The sequence below is a fragment of the Kwoniella dendrophila genome, chromosome 8 (genome assembly GCF_036810415.1).
Source record: "Kwoniella dendrophila CBS 6074 chromosome 8, complete sequence".
NCBI classification, from domain to species: domain Eukaryota; kingdom Fungi; phylum Basidiomycota; class Tremellomycetes; order Tremellales; family Cryptococcaceae; genus Kwoniella; species Kwoniella dendrophila.
In genome coordinates this window covers 262231-277637 of record NC_089483.1, presented here as the reverse complement: position 1 = coordinate 277637, position 15407 = coordinate 262231, and the positions used below count along the sequence as shown (strand labels likewise).

The window sequence follows — 15407 nt, the reverse complement described above, 5'->3', positions numbered from 1 at the left end:
GAACCACAAAAGAATTGATCGCGCGTTCCCTTTAAGAACCATTCAGCTTAGAGGTCTTGTAGACTCAAGGTACTGTTTTCAGTCCTTGCTGAAGAAGTACGTGTAATATCGTTTTTAGTTTTAATTATTTTTTCAATAGAATTATATAAAGTATAACTATGGAAATTTGTATTTACGGACTTAGACGCTCAGGCACATGCCTAGCTCCACTATGTGTGTAATTATGTGAGGGAGAGGGACGATAGAGGAACACGGTATGAATAAAGGGAAATGGAGGAAGTTCGTGAGACAACTCACCTACATATTAAGCTTGAAGAAGTTTGAGAAAATTATTAAAGAAAGGAAAGGATAGGAAGTTGTAACCGTTAAGCTACGACAACGAAATGCTACACGATCATTGATGTTGATTTCTCATCATTTTTGGGGACATATATACAAAAATTAATGGAGGACCTTCTTTAGTAAGAATTTGACTTTGATGATGAAAGTAAAGTAAACTTGAAGAGGAGTACCCTCCTTTGGCCGTCTCAATTTGCTCAACATCACGGCAATCGCATGGAGTTCTTACGATGGATATAAGTCTTCACATCTGTTCCACATGGCTTAAACATACCACACCAGAAGTGCTACCGCTTTCTTCAGTTATTTACAGCTGACTTCATTTTCTTTGTAGATTTGCCACTGCGACCATAAGGCTTCGCACTTGTTGATATGTCGAAAGACAAAGCACTTTGTTCTGAAAGATCAGTTGTCAAGATCCGTCCGAGATCTGCCTCTTTCTCTCGGTACTGACATGGCCAGAAAAATATCGAGTCAATATGACTAAACTTGTCATCACCAGATTGCGACCATACATGCTATTCAATATAAAAAACGTTTTTATCGTGCGTTTTTGGGTGGCAAAATTTGGAGACTCCACATTCCAGGTACGGAAAAACACGTAAAACAATGATACGGTAAAGCACTAGATAAGGGGGAATTGATATGGGATTATGTACAGCTTTTCTTCTAAATCTACGCTAGGACACTACTTGCTGTACAAGCTTAACAACGACTCATCAATCTTCTTTTCCTTCTTCCTTCTTTTTTCCTTTTCCCATCAAAAGACCACATAAAGGTTGATATACTCTACTATATCTTCCTTTTTCAGTCAATTCAAGCTTTCAATCAAACAATAACAGGTAGTAGTAATCAACATGTCTACTATTCCTCTTTCGGATTCTCTCGAAGAGATGCAAATTAATTTTGGTCAGAACACCAAAACTAAAAAGGACTGGACACTGCCTCCATCATTTCTGGTTCTTCTCGCCACTCCCTTAGAAAGAGCCATCAACGAACTTGTTCCTCTCAAAACATCTTCTCTCTCGGTTTCATCAATAGCCTCAACACCTACGTTAAGAGGAACAACTCCTTCTGCACCTTTTATTGAAGCTCTCAAAAATGCACCGGACACTATCACCGAGAAAGGTACCGAAGCGTTTAGTTCCACCAAATCAGCTTTAGTGGATCTATTCTTCGACTTCGCCCCTGGAGTAGGTGTTGATCACCTTCATAATCTACTCGGTAAAGCTTGGGAAGAAGATAGCTTAGCGTGAGTCTTCCCCCTTTCCCTCCTCGCTACGGTGATAAACATAATGCAACACCGACAAACTGACCCCATTTCTTTGGACATTCAGTACACTCAAGTTGATCTTCCAAGCGAGGTCCATCCACGAAGGAAAAGGCTGGAAAGAAGGGTTCTATAGAGCTTGTGCTTGGGTATGGCACTATCACCCAAGAACTTTCCTCGAGAAGTAAGCTCAACCTCACCATCCCTTCTTATATTTATCGTAGATCTGTACGTCTAGAAACAAAGCTGACATATATAATTTTTCCAAAGTCTCCACCTCCTCGTCGATCCCACTTGCGAAAGACCAAGAGATAGGACTAAAGATGAGAAGAAACGGCAACGCCAAGAAGCTCCTGTTGCTGCTGATGATCATGGGGTATTAGATTTGGAAGAAGATGGAAACGTAGATCTGGATGACGACGAGGAAGAGCAATATCCAGCAAGGCCCCATGGCGCTTTCAAAGAGTGAGTTTCCTTTTTCCAGCGCAGTATCCAGCCATTGTCTGTTCGCATGAAGGTATAAATCATGCAGATATCGTGCTAATGTTGAACAACCTATCTCAGTCTCACGGACCTCTTGATCCTTCACCTCAGTGGTCAGCTGAAGGCATCATACAAAGCTAAAATTACCGCTCTGGATGAAGGTCTTGCTCCAGCCTGGCAGGCTTCGACTTTCAAAGCTTCAAGGTTGGCTTTAAGAGCTGATCCAAAATCTAAAAGGAACCGGAACGGATTCCAAGATATCCTCAAAGCCGCCAAAAAGAAAGAGAAGGAAGGTGGATTTGATCCTTTCGAGTTGAAATTATGGAGAGCGCCAAATTGTGAGCTGTTTCCGAGCATTGATGCCGCAAATGCATCGTTGACCACAACTTCGCAGTGAAAGTCAAGCATCAGCTTCTCCACAAGCGAGCTGAAATAGCTTTGGTGGAAGATAAGAAGTATCAAGCACTATACCTTACAGTATTGCATCTTTTCCTCAATTATCTCAAAGACGACTTGTTATCGCTCGCCAAGCATCAAGACTTCCTCAAACGAACTCCAAGCGCTCGACTTCCTTATAAGAATCAAGCTTCCCCACATCTGTTCGGTATCTCCTATGCCGCGAAATGGGTCCCTTCTCCTGGTAAAAGTGGAGATAAGCAAACTCTGTTCGCTACCTCCCTCGCCCACATGCTCTATCCTGGTGATGGAGTACAATGGTCCAGAGAAAAGCTGCAGAAAATGGTTTTGACTCCTCTGAGAAAAGCTTTAGCTGTTCCTGAAGTATCAATGTCCGACCGGTCTTGGAATATTGATTACACCAAGGTAAGCCTTACGTTCTACAGATATCACCACGTGCTCACTCAGCTTCTTGATAGGTCCCATCGCAATCCATGTCAAGAAACGCAGCCGCGTTTGCAGAGCATGATCCAGAAGGCTTCGTTAAATATCTGGATAAGGTATCCAAAGGGTGAGTTACCATTGGTCGATGGTCAACATCTTTACTGACATTAGTCGCTGCGTAGACGAACAACTATATCGGGAGCATCCTCAATGCCCCACGAACTGCTTTATGAAGGTGAGCGTTAGAAAGAACACAGAATGTCACAATAGCTGATCACCTACGACTATCCAGCGACTCAAGGCAAATCATTGATCGCCAAACGACTGGCCGATCTCCAATGGAAAACACTGGTTCAGTCAATTCGGAACACCTCGACCAATCGATTGACCAATTGCATTGCTATCGCGGATGTCTCCGGCTCGATGGGGTCTTTCACGCATACCCAAATGAAGGATCCTTCCCCAATTTTACCTTGTATCGCTTTGACTCTCTTACTAGGTAATATGGCTGTCGCTCCTTGGAATGGCGCCTTCTTCACCTTCTCCGCAGAGCCTAAATTCGAGACCATCGACGCCTCTTTACCACTTTCTGAACGAGCGAAAGCTTTGTCTCGAGCCCACTGGGAAAATTCAACCAACTTCTACAAGGTATTTGACCTTATACTCTCCACAGCCAAAGAAAAGAAACTTAAAGCCGATGATATGGTGAAAAAGGTATTTGTTTTGTCCGATATGCAATTCGATGCTGCTGCTGGAAAACAATATGGTGAAACAGAACATCAAGCCGTGAAAAGGAAATTTGAAGAAGCTGGATATCCTATGCCTGAATTGGTCTACTGGAATCTTGCTCCAAGATATGATGGTGCACCAAAACCTCTCACCAGCGATGTTCCCGGTACTTCGGTCTTTTCAGGCTTCTCTGGTGCTCTGATGAAGTATTTCTTAGGTCAAGGTAACATCGACGATGATCAAGAAATGGAAGAGAATGGTGACGGAGAGGATATGGATGACGATGAAGACGAAGATTTGGTAATCGTTGCAGGGAAACCTGCATCAAAGAAGAAAGGGGAGAAAGTTGACGGTGAGAAGAAAAAGAAAGATACACCATTGGATACTGTCATGAAGGTTATCGGTGCCGAGTCATTTAGTGGGCTGAAGGTCATTGATTAGTAGATTCAGAATAACAAGGGCCTCAAGCGATAACATTTTTGAGAGGGAAAGACGTGTGAGAACAAAATGATGAGAACCAATCGATGTCGTATTTAATTGTATCCATATCCATATATTTAATGCCTATAACGAATTATAAACGAGAGACGAAACTATTTTATGCAGTTGTACACACATAAGTTATATATTCGTGACTTCCTGCTGCTCTCAGGTGGAATGATGACTATTGAACGGCCGTAAAAGAACAGTCGCGTGAGGAAAGGATAAAACCATGTGCTAAGTAAGGACTTTACCCCACATAAAACAGTTACGTTTGTCTTTGCCGAGGTGATCGTACCTTGGAATTTGTATGGTACTTCAGCATTTTGAGCATTTTACCCCGGATTATTTGTTTCCATACTCGATACAATCGCATCAACCTGAAAAGGGTCTGAGTAGTGTTGTTGTTGTTGTGGTGGTTGTTGTTGTTGTTGTTGATTTTGATATGATCTATATGTGTTTTACATTTGTACACATCAACCACCATCAGCATCAACAAAAGGCATTCATCATTTCTTATGAAAAAGGACTAGATCAGATAAGATACTCAAAATCTATATCATTATAGCATAGCATATATCAACACTCAAGCATTCATAATATACAAGTAACTGGTAACAAAGTAAGATCAATAACGCCACGATAAACACAGAAAAGATCATTTCTTTTGAATGATATAAGATATAAGACATAACACAGAAGACACAAATAGTAATAAACAGGAAACAAGGTGAGTTGAAACATATCCATTTCCAATTCAGTTTTAATAGTAGTTCCAATTACTATTCATTCACCCATATATACATAGCTAGCTCCCTTCCATGACACCTTCATATGTACTCTTTCCCCTTGCATTATCGTAGATTGTTTTCGAATACTACAATCTCCAATTCTCATTCTCTTTATTTTGGTCATTATCTAGATCTTACTTGGCCTTTCTCTTTCGATGTTATAGATTCACATACCTTATCGTGAAGATTATATATGGTCCATAATTGACTGATAAATAACTATTGACCTTTTAAGATACATAGTATATATTTCCAATAATCTGAAAAGACAGCATCGCATATATATCACTCTAGTTCCAGTCTCATCTTATCCATCCGTTCATCCATCCTTGTTAGAAATATAATCATTGTGATACTCTTTCGGATTTGTTTTCAAACCTTTTTTATTCCCTCAATTTCCACTTCACTTCACATCTCTTCAATATGAGTAAATATCAACAAAAACCTTATACAGCAGAAGAGAAGAGAAAAGCTATAGAAGCATATTCAGAGAAAATACAATATAGTCCTAGATATTCTAGTGAGTGGCATTTAGGTTTATCTTCTCCCTCTTTCCCTTATTATAGACGTATCAGGTTCACATACGAATAAGTATCCGAATAATGTGCTGATCAGTTCTATTCTCATATTTTGTTTTAGATGAAGATTGGGAATATAGGTAAGTTTAATTTGAATACCTAACCTTTCGACCTATAACCAAATGGGAAAAGCGATAGAACAACGCAGCTGACTTTATCTTGCTCAATACTAGACATGTAATCGTTAGTATCAGGTTTGCGTTCATGCTGCATTGTACAACACAACAAGGGGAGCTCATCACTGATTTACGACGGTCTTCTTATTCCATAGATCCCAAAACAGCTCGTCCGATACGTTCCACCCGGTGTATGTCCTGAAGACGTATGGAGAGGCTTAGGTATTCGACAATCGCCTGGGTGAGTCTGGATATTTCCAAATCAACCCAGTTTAGTGCTATGATCGCATTCCGCAAAACCCAACATCCTCAACTGCAGAATACATTATACTCTATTCAAAAGAAAATTAGCTAATAATTGACGTGTTCCACAATGTATAGATGGGAGATGTATATGAGACATGAACCTGTAAGTCAGCTAGAGTGCGATCTCACCGTAAACCATGATAGCTGACGAAGACCTGTTTTCGTCGTATATCCACAGGAGCCAGTAAGTCGATTCTCCAAGTCTTCGCTGTTTCCAGACATTGTTTTCTTACCCAATGATCGCCCTTCGCACCTGTTTCTACATCTTAAAGGAATACATCTTAAAGGAATATATCTTTGTCTTTTCACTTCAATCGCTTCGCTTATAATTAAAGGAAAAAACATGCTAATATATATTCTCTATTCTAGCACGTTCTCTTATTCCGTCGACCAAAGGACTACGATGCAGTCCATCAACCTTTCTCACAAGTTATGGGAGCAAGAGCTGTAAATATCGCTGCTGGAGGCAAAAAATAGTTGACTGTATTCTAAGCAACTCTTTTTCTTCAATTCATTAAACCTGATGGACAAAGTCTTCGAATTTGACAATCATATTCTGATCAAGTTATGTGAAAAGAGGTTTTTCCACTCCAAGTTTCTCTCTCGCTTTCTTTTTGGGTTATCAATAATAGCATTATTTTTTTTACGTATTCAAACATTATAACGAATTTCTTCAGATCATCATTCTTAGCAGTTCATTTTCTAGCATTTAGCATTTTTAGGGTTTCCTTTCTTTTTCCCTTTCCCTTTGTTTTTCCATTATTAACATAACATAAATTGGATATTCAGCATTTTTCCTTTTTCGTCATTCTCTTTTCATAGACAATATATCATTTCATATGAATTTCTTTATAGCATTTTGAGAATATCAATTGTTTTATTTGGTAACATCGAAGAACTGGGACAGAGTATGTATATAAAAAATATCATGTATATGTTCTTGTCTTTACCCTCCCATGGATTCACAAGCCCTAAGAATGTGTTTTGCATTTCACGTTCAGCCAAACTCAATTGATGATCCTTCAACCACAATATCAGTCAATGAAGTAATCCTTATGCTTCTCATACTTCCTTGTAATAGTACCGATCGTGTGTTGGACTAATTTTGGATAAAGGCGAGAGATCTGAGAGTTGTTGCATGATGAAACTTATCCATTATAACAAACTGTGATTATATTGATGTACTACATCTATTTAGTATAAATACAGAACAAAAGACTTTTCCCTCTTCCACTTTACTAATCTGCTCAATTGAATGTAATTTTTCTTCAGTTATTCGTTCTCATTAAATTTTCTGATTATCACCCATTCAATTTCCTGTTGAAGAATCTCCTTTGCGTGATCACAGCAATCACATCTTATCTCTGTCTTAATTCCATTCCTTCATGCTTTGGTGTTTGACTAATCCTCCTGTACATATTCATTATATAGATCATCACCATTCATATTATCTTCATTCAATATACCATCTTGCGTTATACCAGTATTATTATTATTACTATTATCTAACAAGTGATTTTGATGATTTATCTGATGTATTGGATTTTCAGCTGACTGACCTTGACCTGCTCCTTCTTCTTCTTCTTCAATATCGATATCTAAATTTTCATTTCCATCTTCGATTAAACTATTATTCCCACTTTGACCTTGTTCTTCATGTTGTTGTTGTTGTTGATCACCACCATCAATTGAATTATTATTGGTCGTTTCATTATTATGATTATTATTATCATCATTTGATTTTTCTTTATCTTCAGAACCATCATCTCTTGGAACAATATCGATTAAAAAATCAAACATATCTGAAAATGCAATTGCAGCTGCAACATCTGATTTTTGTAAAGTTCTTCTTTTATTTGATTCTGCTACCAACCATGCTCTACATGTTAATTCTGATATGAAGACTGATAGAAGGGAATCAGATGTCAAGTTAGCTTGAGCTTGGGATAGAATAGCAAGATAAACGGTGAAGAATACTAAAAAACACTTACTTTCACATGCTTTCGAGAACATGATTGGAGCTAGTTAGGTGAGATAAATATAGTTAGCAGCTCGCACCTATACTGAACGGGGAAACTCTTTCGAAGGGGTAAGGCAGGAACCAAGCAGCAGTGCAATTACTGACCTTCTGCTGATATCATCTATCATGAAGAAAAAAAATCATAAAATCAGCGTTCCGTTCAATGTCAAATTACTATGATAGACGTGTTCCAATTTCGATATATATTCAGAATCGTATCACTCACTCTAACTTCTTCATCAGATTTCATAACTTTTTTAATTCTAGCCAAAGGTAAATTATAAGATTTCCAATCTGGTATTTCACCTTCAACATTATTCATTTGTCTTTTCCAAAAAGATTCTAAAAAAGTATTTAAATCTTGATTTGGTAAAATTAATGGTCCACCTTGTTGAGTTAATTGTGGATGTAATGCTTGTCTTTGTTCAGCTTGAGTTTGATATTGTTTTTGTTGATGTTGTTGTTGAGGTGGTGTAGGTTGTTTTATCATTTGATTTTGATTTTGATTTTGATTTTGATTATATTGAATCTGCTGAATTTGTTGATTCTGCTGTAATTGAGATTGATATTGATTTATTCCATTATTCCGATTTTGGTTTAATCCATTACTTTGGATATGATTATGATTATGATTATGATTATTTATTATACCTTGATTATTATTCATGCCAGGTGATGCGGAAGAAGATGATGAAGATGAAGATGACTCAGATCCTGATCCTGATCCTGACCCCGAACTTGATCGTGATCTAGATCCAGAAGCAGAAGCAGATGTCGAGATATTCCCAGATCCAGAAGGTATTGCATGATTTGACGGTCCAGATCCATTAGATGGAAATTGTGTAGTAGTCGGTAAGAAGTATGATGGATTCATTGTTATTGATTGTTTATAATCAGTTTGTTGAATCAAAGTGTATTAGGGTTATATTTGTTTCTGCTTTAACTGATCTCGGAAGACCGAGACGAAGTCGATCAGTAGAGTGGAGAAAGTCGATTTGTTGAAATAGCCAAGAATGTAAGTCGGATCTGCGTTTGTGGACAGCTCTATGAAGAACGATTAATAAGCTAGTTTAAGTTATGGAGTGATAATATTGTGAATGATAGGTGTCTTTAGGCGATTGTATTAATATTGTTGTTGTTCAGCTTTCATCTCGGTTTCTTGAACAAATATAAAGTTATCTGTCTAGTCTGGTCTTTTGTTTTTGTGTTTTTATATAAGTTATCGGGTTAAATAACCGAAAACAACCTTGACAGTTTTATTGTGGCACTGTAAACGGTATTACCGGAAATCAAGTCCGTTGCATACCCCTGCAAAGATCAATTGAGGACTGGAGACTGCTCATTGCACAAGCTCAAGAGATAGACCAGCAGAAAAAATCATCTTGAATACGAGATTGAAGCATTTAACATAAATGTACAACATGGTTATCTCGTGTAAACACAACTTCCCCTCATTTTGATATATATATATATATATATATCAACCAGTCAATTCTCCTCCAGCTGCTTTAACAATATCAAATCTTAATTTCTTCCTTAAAGCACCTTTATCAACTTTTTCCCTTTTACCTCTTCTTCTACGTCTGTCATTATTATCTTCTTCCTCTTCTTCCTCTTCGCTACTTTCTTCATCTTCTCGACCCATCATCCTATAAATTCGAAAATAGATCAAATTAGCAACAAGATGGCTATGGCATATTCAAATGATGAATTACGTTCTACACACGTCTGTTCGATAAATTCAGCTGCATCCTTTTCACTAAATTCAATTTCTCTTTGACCCCACTTCCATTCACAAGTTTCACTATTTTCAGTATTACCATATCCTGGTATTTTAACTTTTTCTAAATAATTTTGTCTAGCCAGTAAATCCAAGTATTTATCCAGCGTCATTGGTGGTTCTTTCGAATCTGTTGATGTATATGAAAGTATTGTTTCCCTATTCAGATTTAAACGACGAAGATAGGCATGTAAAAGATCTATGTTGGATTTGAATCAGCTACAAATACGTATTTCAAACGGCTGTCATACATGAATGACTGATCATTCTCAAGTAAAATGATCCCAAAAACTCACCATCCGTTATCACTCTACCTGATGTCAATACAATAGCCAATATAACTGTTCTTATACCTAATAAAGCTATATGACCCGAACTTGTTCCATCACCTTTTTCCCACTGTATCAAAGCACCTGAATCATGTTCTTGGTTTTCTTCTGAATCTAAACCTAAAGGTAAAGGTGAAGGATTTGACATTGCCGCGAGAAGATCTGGTGGTAGGGTAGATCGAAGTATATAGACTTTTGTACTTGCGCCTAAAGGGGTGGTGTTTTTTTTTGGAATCAAGTCAGCTAAAAGATTGAAGCATAATGAAATATTTTCCCTTTCCGTTGACCTTACTTTTTGTCCGTTGAGTTTGAGTAGGACCTTGTGCTTCCTCTTCATCATCTTCATCATCGTTATCGCCATTTTGTCTAGCCCTACCTTTCCCTTTCTTAGCTTGAGCTTGAGTTTGAGTAGCTTCTGCAGCATCACCGCCCGCAATTGCACCTTTACCTCTTGGTCTAACCTCAACCAGTTCACATCCTATTGTATTCTTCAGTATGTTTTGAGCAGCAGCAAATACCACATTGTATGATCTAGTGTTGTTGGGTAAGACTATTTCAAAAGTTCAGACTTAGTATTGAAGTATGGTCATTAGGATTACAGAGAGGCACTAATGACAAAAGTTGCAGCAGTTTTTCTGAGATGTATCTATTTACGGATATGTAACAAGCGTAGGGATGTAGCCATACTCACCATTCTTGACTATATCAGTTCGTCTGATCAGGACTTTCTTGTACTCTTGAAATAAGGTAAATCTAGCTAATTGACCAGCTTTCAAACGTATTTCCTGTATTGTTGAATTATCAAGTTTGTCAGTATTTGATTTACTGTAATTCGTTTTAATCAACCATATGACTGTTATAGTTTGTAAACAAAGTTTTGAGGTATGTTTGTATCTCGCCGTAACACCTACATACAAGTTATTACACTTACAGAATCCTTTAAGCCCCCTGCGCCAGCTTGAGTCGAGCTTCCTCCCACTCCATTTTGTGATTCATCGTGACCATTTCCTTCATAATCTTCATCTTCCTCTGAATCGTCAGATAAAGCAACTTGAGTATTAGGTCTTCTTCGTTGTGAACCACCTTGAGAGGCGTATGTATTGGATGGTCTGTGTGCCATTGTTTTATAGTAGAGGATGAGTGTAGTCCAATCCGGATTAGCTTTGTACCTCTAAATATTAGAACCTTGTTTAGTGATTGAAATCCAGTTGATGAACGTAAGTCTATATATCAGAATAACAAGGAAAGAAGTAAGGTTATCGTTGAACATTACATATCATCAAAGGGAAAAAAAAAGAAATTAAAGACGCGACTGAAACACTTCATGATACACTCAGTTATCATAGTAGTGTATCGCGTCAACTTTCCCACGGTCTCTACCGTCTGATACCACGTTTTACTAATGATCGAGGTCGTCATTAAAAGTTGAAGTGAATTATTGGTTGCTTGAATTTGGGTTTCTTCGATTGTCACAATCCAGAATATTATGTTGAAAAGAATAGTTATTGTATTGACAATTCATTGACAATCAATCATACAGGAAGAAACTTCAAGGTAGTACACTTCAGTCTCATTACAAACGTTATAAACGAAAAACCTTTGATATCATTCATAGAGGAGAGAAAAAACTTATTGGAATCTCGAATCTACATCAGCAAAATAATTAAGAAAAAATGTCAATACCTATTACGACTTTATCACCATCAGAAATATCATATATTCAAACTTCATTGGCAGATCCAATTCAACCTATAAGATCAGATTCAAGAGGTTTATTCGATTCAAGAGAAATTCAAATTAGTTATGGTATATTCCCACATGCAAATGGATCTGCTAAATTAAAATTTGGAAATACAGAAATTATAGCAGGTATAAAATTAGAAGTTGTAGATTCGAAATTAAAATCATCTGAAAAATATCCTGGAAATGAATCTTGGAGATGTAAAGTTGAAGTTGATATGTGAGCGAAAGTTTATCATGCTTTATTTTGTTGATATACTTCGCAAAGAAACCAAAATAGATTAGCTGATATATGATCTATCTTATTTATTTATATATCACTTTTTACTTAAAGAACACCACAATCATTCCCATCAGCTTCGCCAAATTCATTATCATCATTATCTACATATTTATCTTCAATTATACAATCAAATTTTGTTGAAAATCTAAAACCATTTGAAATAATCAAAAATCAAAAATATTTTCAACCAAATTTACATTTAACTTTATTATCTTTTGATGGAAATTTATTAAATGGTTTGATTTTATCAAGTAGATTAGCATTTTCAGATTTAAAATTACCAAAAATCAAAGTAATTTCTTGGACAGGTGAAGAGAACATCCAAGATGGAATAATTGGTAAAGGTGATTTATCAGGTATAAAAGCTGCTATATCACAAAAAAAAGGTGGTAATAAAAATAAAAACAAATTATTAACTAAAGGTTCAGAAGATTGGGATTTAGATTTATCAGGTTCAGATAATGGTTTAACATATATGAAAAATAGAAAAAATTTACCTGTCGTAGTAACTTTAAATCTGGTATGTTAATCGTTCCAATTACAATGAAAAGACAATACCAGTCATACTGATCACAAACTGTACTATCATTTTTATTTATAGGTACCAAACTCAGATAATATATTTATAGATGCAACAGCACAAGAAGAATCAGCATGTCCATCTAAAATACACTTATTTTTCAATTCAACTACAACCGAAGAGGAAGAAGAAATTAAATTATCAGGTATAAGATTAGAAGGTGGTCAATCAATTGATAAATCTCGTATAGGTGGATTATTAGAAAAAGGTTTTGAAATTGCAAAAGATATGATAACAGAGATGAATAACAGTTTACCGCAATAAATAGTAGTAAAAATTGAAACGACCATGTAGGCGCATTATTATTGTTATCATCATCATCATCATTATCATCATGGAGGCATTGCATTCATTCATATTGTATTATCATTAGCATATTATCTTTACCACATGCATTATATAATAATTGGGAAATATTGGATTAGTCAAAGGGAGATAGCAGACTTGGTACGGGATATATGATGGCCATTGCTGTAGAAAATTGTTCAACTGTTTTGGTAATCTACATCTCACCATAAAGGTCACGACAATACAATAAGGCAAAAAGTCGAGAAAAAGATTGATCGCGTGTCTAGTTCTTCTTGAGCTGTATTTGAGAATTACAACAACTTGAATCTAATTACTTGTTCTGCTTTCTACTTTACAAAGAAGTAAGATACTTGAGGGCTACAAATGTCGATTCTCACTGTATATTACAAGCCAGGAAACAATCGTTTTACTTAAGGATTACCTCTTTAAAGCTATAGTGCTCACTTGATCAAGGACCTTTGTAACCGCTGAGCCACGGAGACGCTACACGATCAATATGTATGAATAATGTGGTGTATATAAACAGTTGGTAGTATTGGTTGGGAAAAGAGGTCAAAGCGTAATTTCGACTCTATTGGTGAGGTGCAGTAGAAATTGCCACACTAACTACCTGATCTGTCTGTTGATACATCCTCTCTTCGATCGCACGGTACGAGTAGGGTACTGTACTTATCAAGATACGATCAGCTCAATATATCCATAATTGGACTGTTGAGGTATATCAGACTAGCGGGATCGAATAGGTACATGAATAAGCTGAACATGTTTTTCGGTGGGTGTATTCTGCCATTTGTATATTTCTACATATAGATAAATCATGTCATACAAATACAGGTAAGGTGCTGATTATATTTATACCTTGAGGTTTCATCCTCACCTCGATCTACTGTATCTATAGTTCAATTGTTACTTGATGAACTTCTTTCTTCTAAGCTAGATTACACCAATGTCTTTCTTCATATTTTCAGATTGAGATCTAATCAATATGACCGTAACATATCGTTTTTCCAAAGCATACAACGAACTGTTTATAGATCTAATAATTACAGCATGAAGTCAGGCTCAGCGTTATCTGATCTGTTTTATAGTATGATTTTCACACTTACAATAATCTGGTTTTTTCACATTTACACCATGTTCAGATAAAGCTAAACTTAAATCTTCCATCGTTAATACAACCCGGTTACGATCCTACCCATCAATGTGATATCATTGATTGTGGTTAGTAAGATTCAAAGCTTTGACAGAATTGTTTATATTAAAGTCCGAATATAGATTTGATTTAACAAAACTTACAACACCGGTATTCGGTCTACCTCTTCCACTTGCATTTTGACCATTAACTCTTAATTTTGCAAAATGATATGCATCTCTTGATAAATCTGAAATGAATTTTTGTGCTGATAATGATAATAAACGTTTTCTAAAATATTGGATAAATCAATTAGCATACAAGTCATTGAATTATCATAAGACATTCATGAATATGTATGTATTTCGTTTAATACCTATGAGATCACATCGTGGAATGGATTGAAATTACGGTCAAAAATTCCGAAAAACTTACAATCTAGGATCAGAACATTCGAATCCGGATCTCTGTAAATAGTATTCTGTTACTTCTTCAGGTATCTTCGAGAGATATGAAGTCAGCTTTTATATATCTATAACAACACAAATGATGAAAGAAGCTTGTCTATAGCTTACTAAAGGTTTATAACCATCTAACATTCCCAAGAATTCAACCAAACTTCTATCTCTTCTCGCTAATTCTTCTTCTCTACGAGCAGCGAATAATTCAGTTAAATCAGGTCTTGTATCTTCTTCTTCTTCTTCTTCTGCTTCCTCTCCTTCATCTTTTTCCTTATTTGGTTGTCGTTCTGGTATATCTTCATTTTTATCTGTATCCATGTTAATATCTATCGTATCCTTCTCCTGTTCTTTCCCTTTTCCTTTCTCTTTATCTCCTTGTTTCGGTTCATCCTGAATTTCATCTATCTGTTCTGTTACACCATTCGGCTGTTTATCTTCCTCCGTCGTCGATTTATCATTATTCACTAAGTGAGAACTTGTATTATCGTTATCAATCTCGACATTTGTAGTAGATGTTTGATCATTATCTGCATTCTCCATCACTATATCTTCCTGTTGAGCTTTCTTCGGTGAATTTGATGGTCCTGCTTCTGCATTCACTGTCGAAGGAAGTGTTTCATTCGGTATTATTGGAGTTTGTATTTTAGATTCGGTACTTGTAGAAGTTGTATTTTCAGGTATAGATGTAGAAGTGCTTGATTCAGCTTGAGCGACTGCATGAGCAGGTGAAGGATTTGACATTGGTTGATCTGACATCTTGCAAGAGTTTGTCACAGTTTATTTCGCTGGTTGAAGCTTTACGTCGTTGTTATATTTCTATAGTTGAAGTATAATGCAGACA

General features: G+C 36.5%; 6 protein-coding genes across 6 annotated transcripts; 3 read left to right on the top strand and 3 right to left on the bottom strand.

The window, feature by feature from the left end:
* Nucleotides 1-1196: 1196 nt before the first annotated feature.
* L201_005970 (uncharacterized protein) lies at nt 1197-4102 on the top strand (the record flags this gene model as incomplete). Its single annotated transcript, XM_066221696.1, has 8 exons — nt 1197-1591; nt 1677-1793; nt 1880-2074; nt 2174-2430; nt 2487-2914; nt 2968-3059; nt 3115-3167; nt 3225-4102. The coding sequence occupies 8 exons, from the start codon at nt 1197-1199 to the stop codon at nt 4100-4102; spliced, it is 2415 nt and encodes an 804-aa protein (XP_066077793.1).
* A 1253-nt stretch (nt 4103-5355) lies between these two features.
* L201_005969 (uncharacterized protein) lies at nt 5356-6409 on the top strand (the record flags this gene model as incomplete). The annotated part of the gene is made up of 6 exons (XM_066221695.1): nt 5356-5452; nt 5572-5590; nt 5684-5693; nt 5782-5867; nt 6008-6035; nt 6302-6409. 6 exons carry the CDS (start codon nt 5356-5358, stop codon nt 6407-6409), a joined length of 348 nt encoding a protein of 115 aa, XP_066077792.1.
* Nucleotides 6410-7333: 924 nt separating this feature from the next.
* L201_005968 (uncharacterized protein) lies at nt 7334-8826 on the bottom strand (the record flags this gene model as incomplete). Its single annotated transcript, XM_066221694.1, has 4 exons — nt 7334-7836; nt 7924-7953; nt 8058-8073; nt 8179-8826. 4 exons carry the CDS (start codon nt 8824-8826, stop codon nt 7334-7336), a joined length of 1197 nt encoding a protein of 398 aa, XP_066077791.1.
* A 606-nt stretch (nt 8827-9432) lies between these two features.
* On the bottom strand, nt 9433-11181 carry L201_005967 (uncharacterized protein; the record flags this gene model as incomplete). The annotated part of the gene is made up of 6 exons (XM_066221693.1): nt 9433-9601; nt 9679-9931; nt 10029-10268; nt 10354-10611; nt 10753-10846; nt 10993-11181. The coding sequence occupies 6 exons, from the start codon at nt 11179-11181 to the stop codon at nt 9433-9435; spliced, it is 1203 nt and encodes a 400-aa protein (XP_066077790.1).
* Nucleotides 11182-11734: 553 nt separating this feature from the next.
* On the top strand, nt 11735-12928 carry L201_005966 (uncharacterized protein; the record flags this gene model as incomplete). The annotated part of the gene is made up of 3 exons (XM_066221692.1): nt 11735-12021; nt 12136-12604; nt 12686-12928. The coding sequence occupies 3 exons, from the start codon at nt 11735-11737 to the stop codon at nt 12926-12928; spliced, it is 999 nt and encodes a 332-aa protein (XP_066077789.1).
* A 1073-nt stretch (nt 12929-14001) lies between these two features.
* On the bottom strand, nt 14002-15322 carry L201_005965 (uncharacterized protein; the record flags this gene model as incomplete). Its single annotated transcript, XM_066221691.1, has 5 exons — nt 14002-14009; nt 14080-14164; nt 14270-14396; nt 14541-14605; nt 14681-15322. The coding sequence occupies 5 exons, from the start codon at nt 15320-15322 to the stop codon at nt 14002-14004; spliced, it is 927 nt and encodes a 308-aa protein (XP_066077788.1).
* Between the last annotated feature and the right edge of the window lie 85 nt (nt 15323-15407).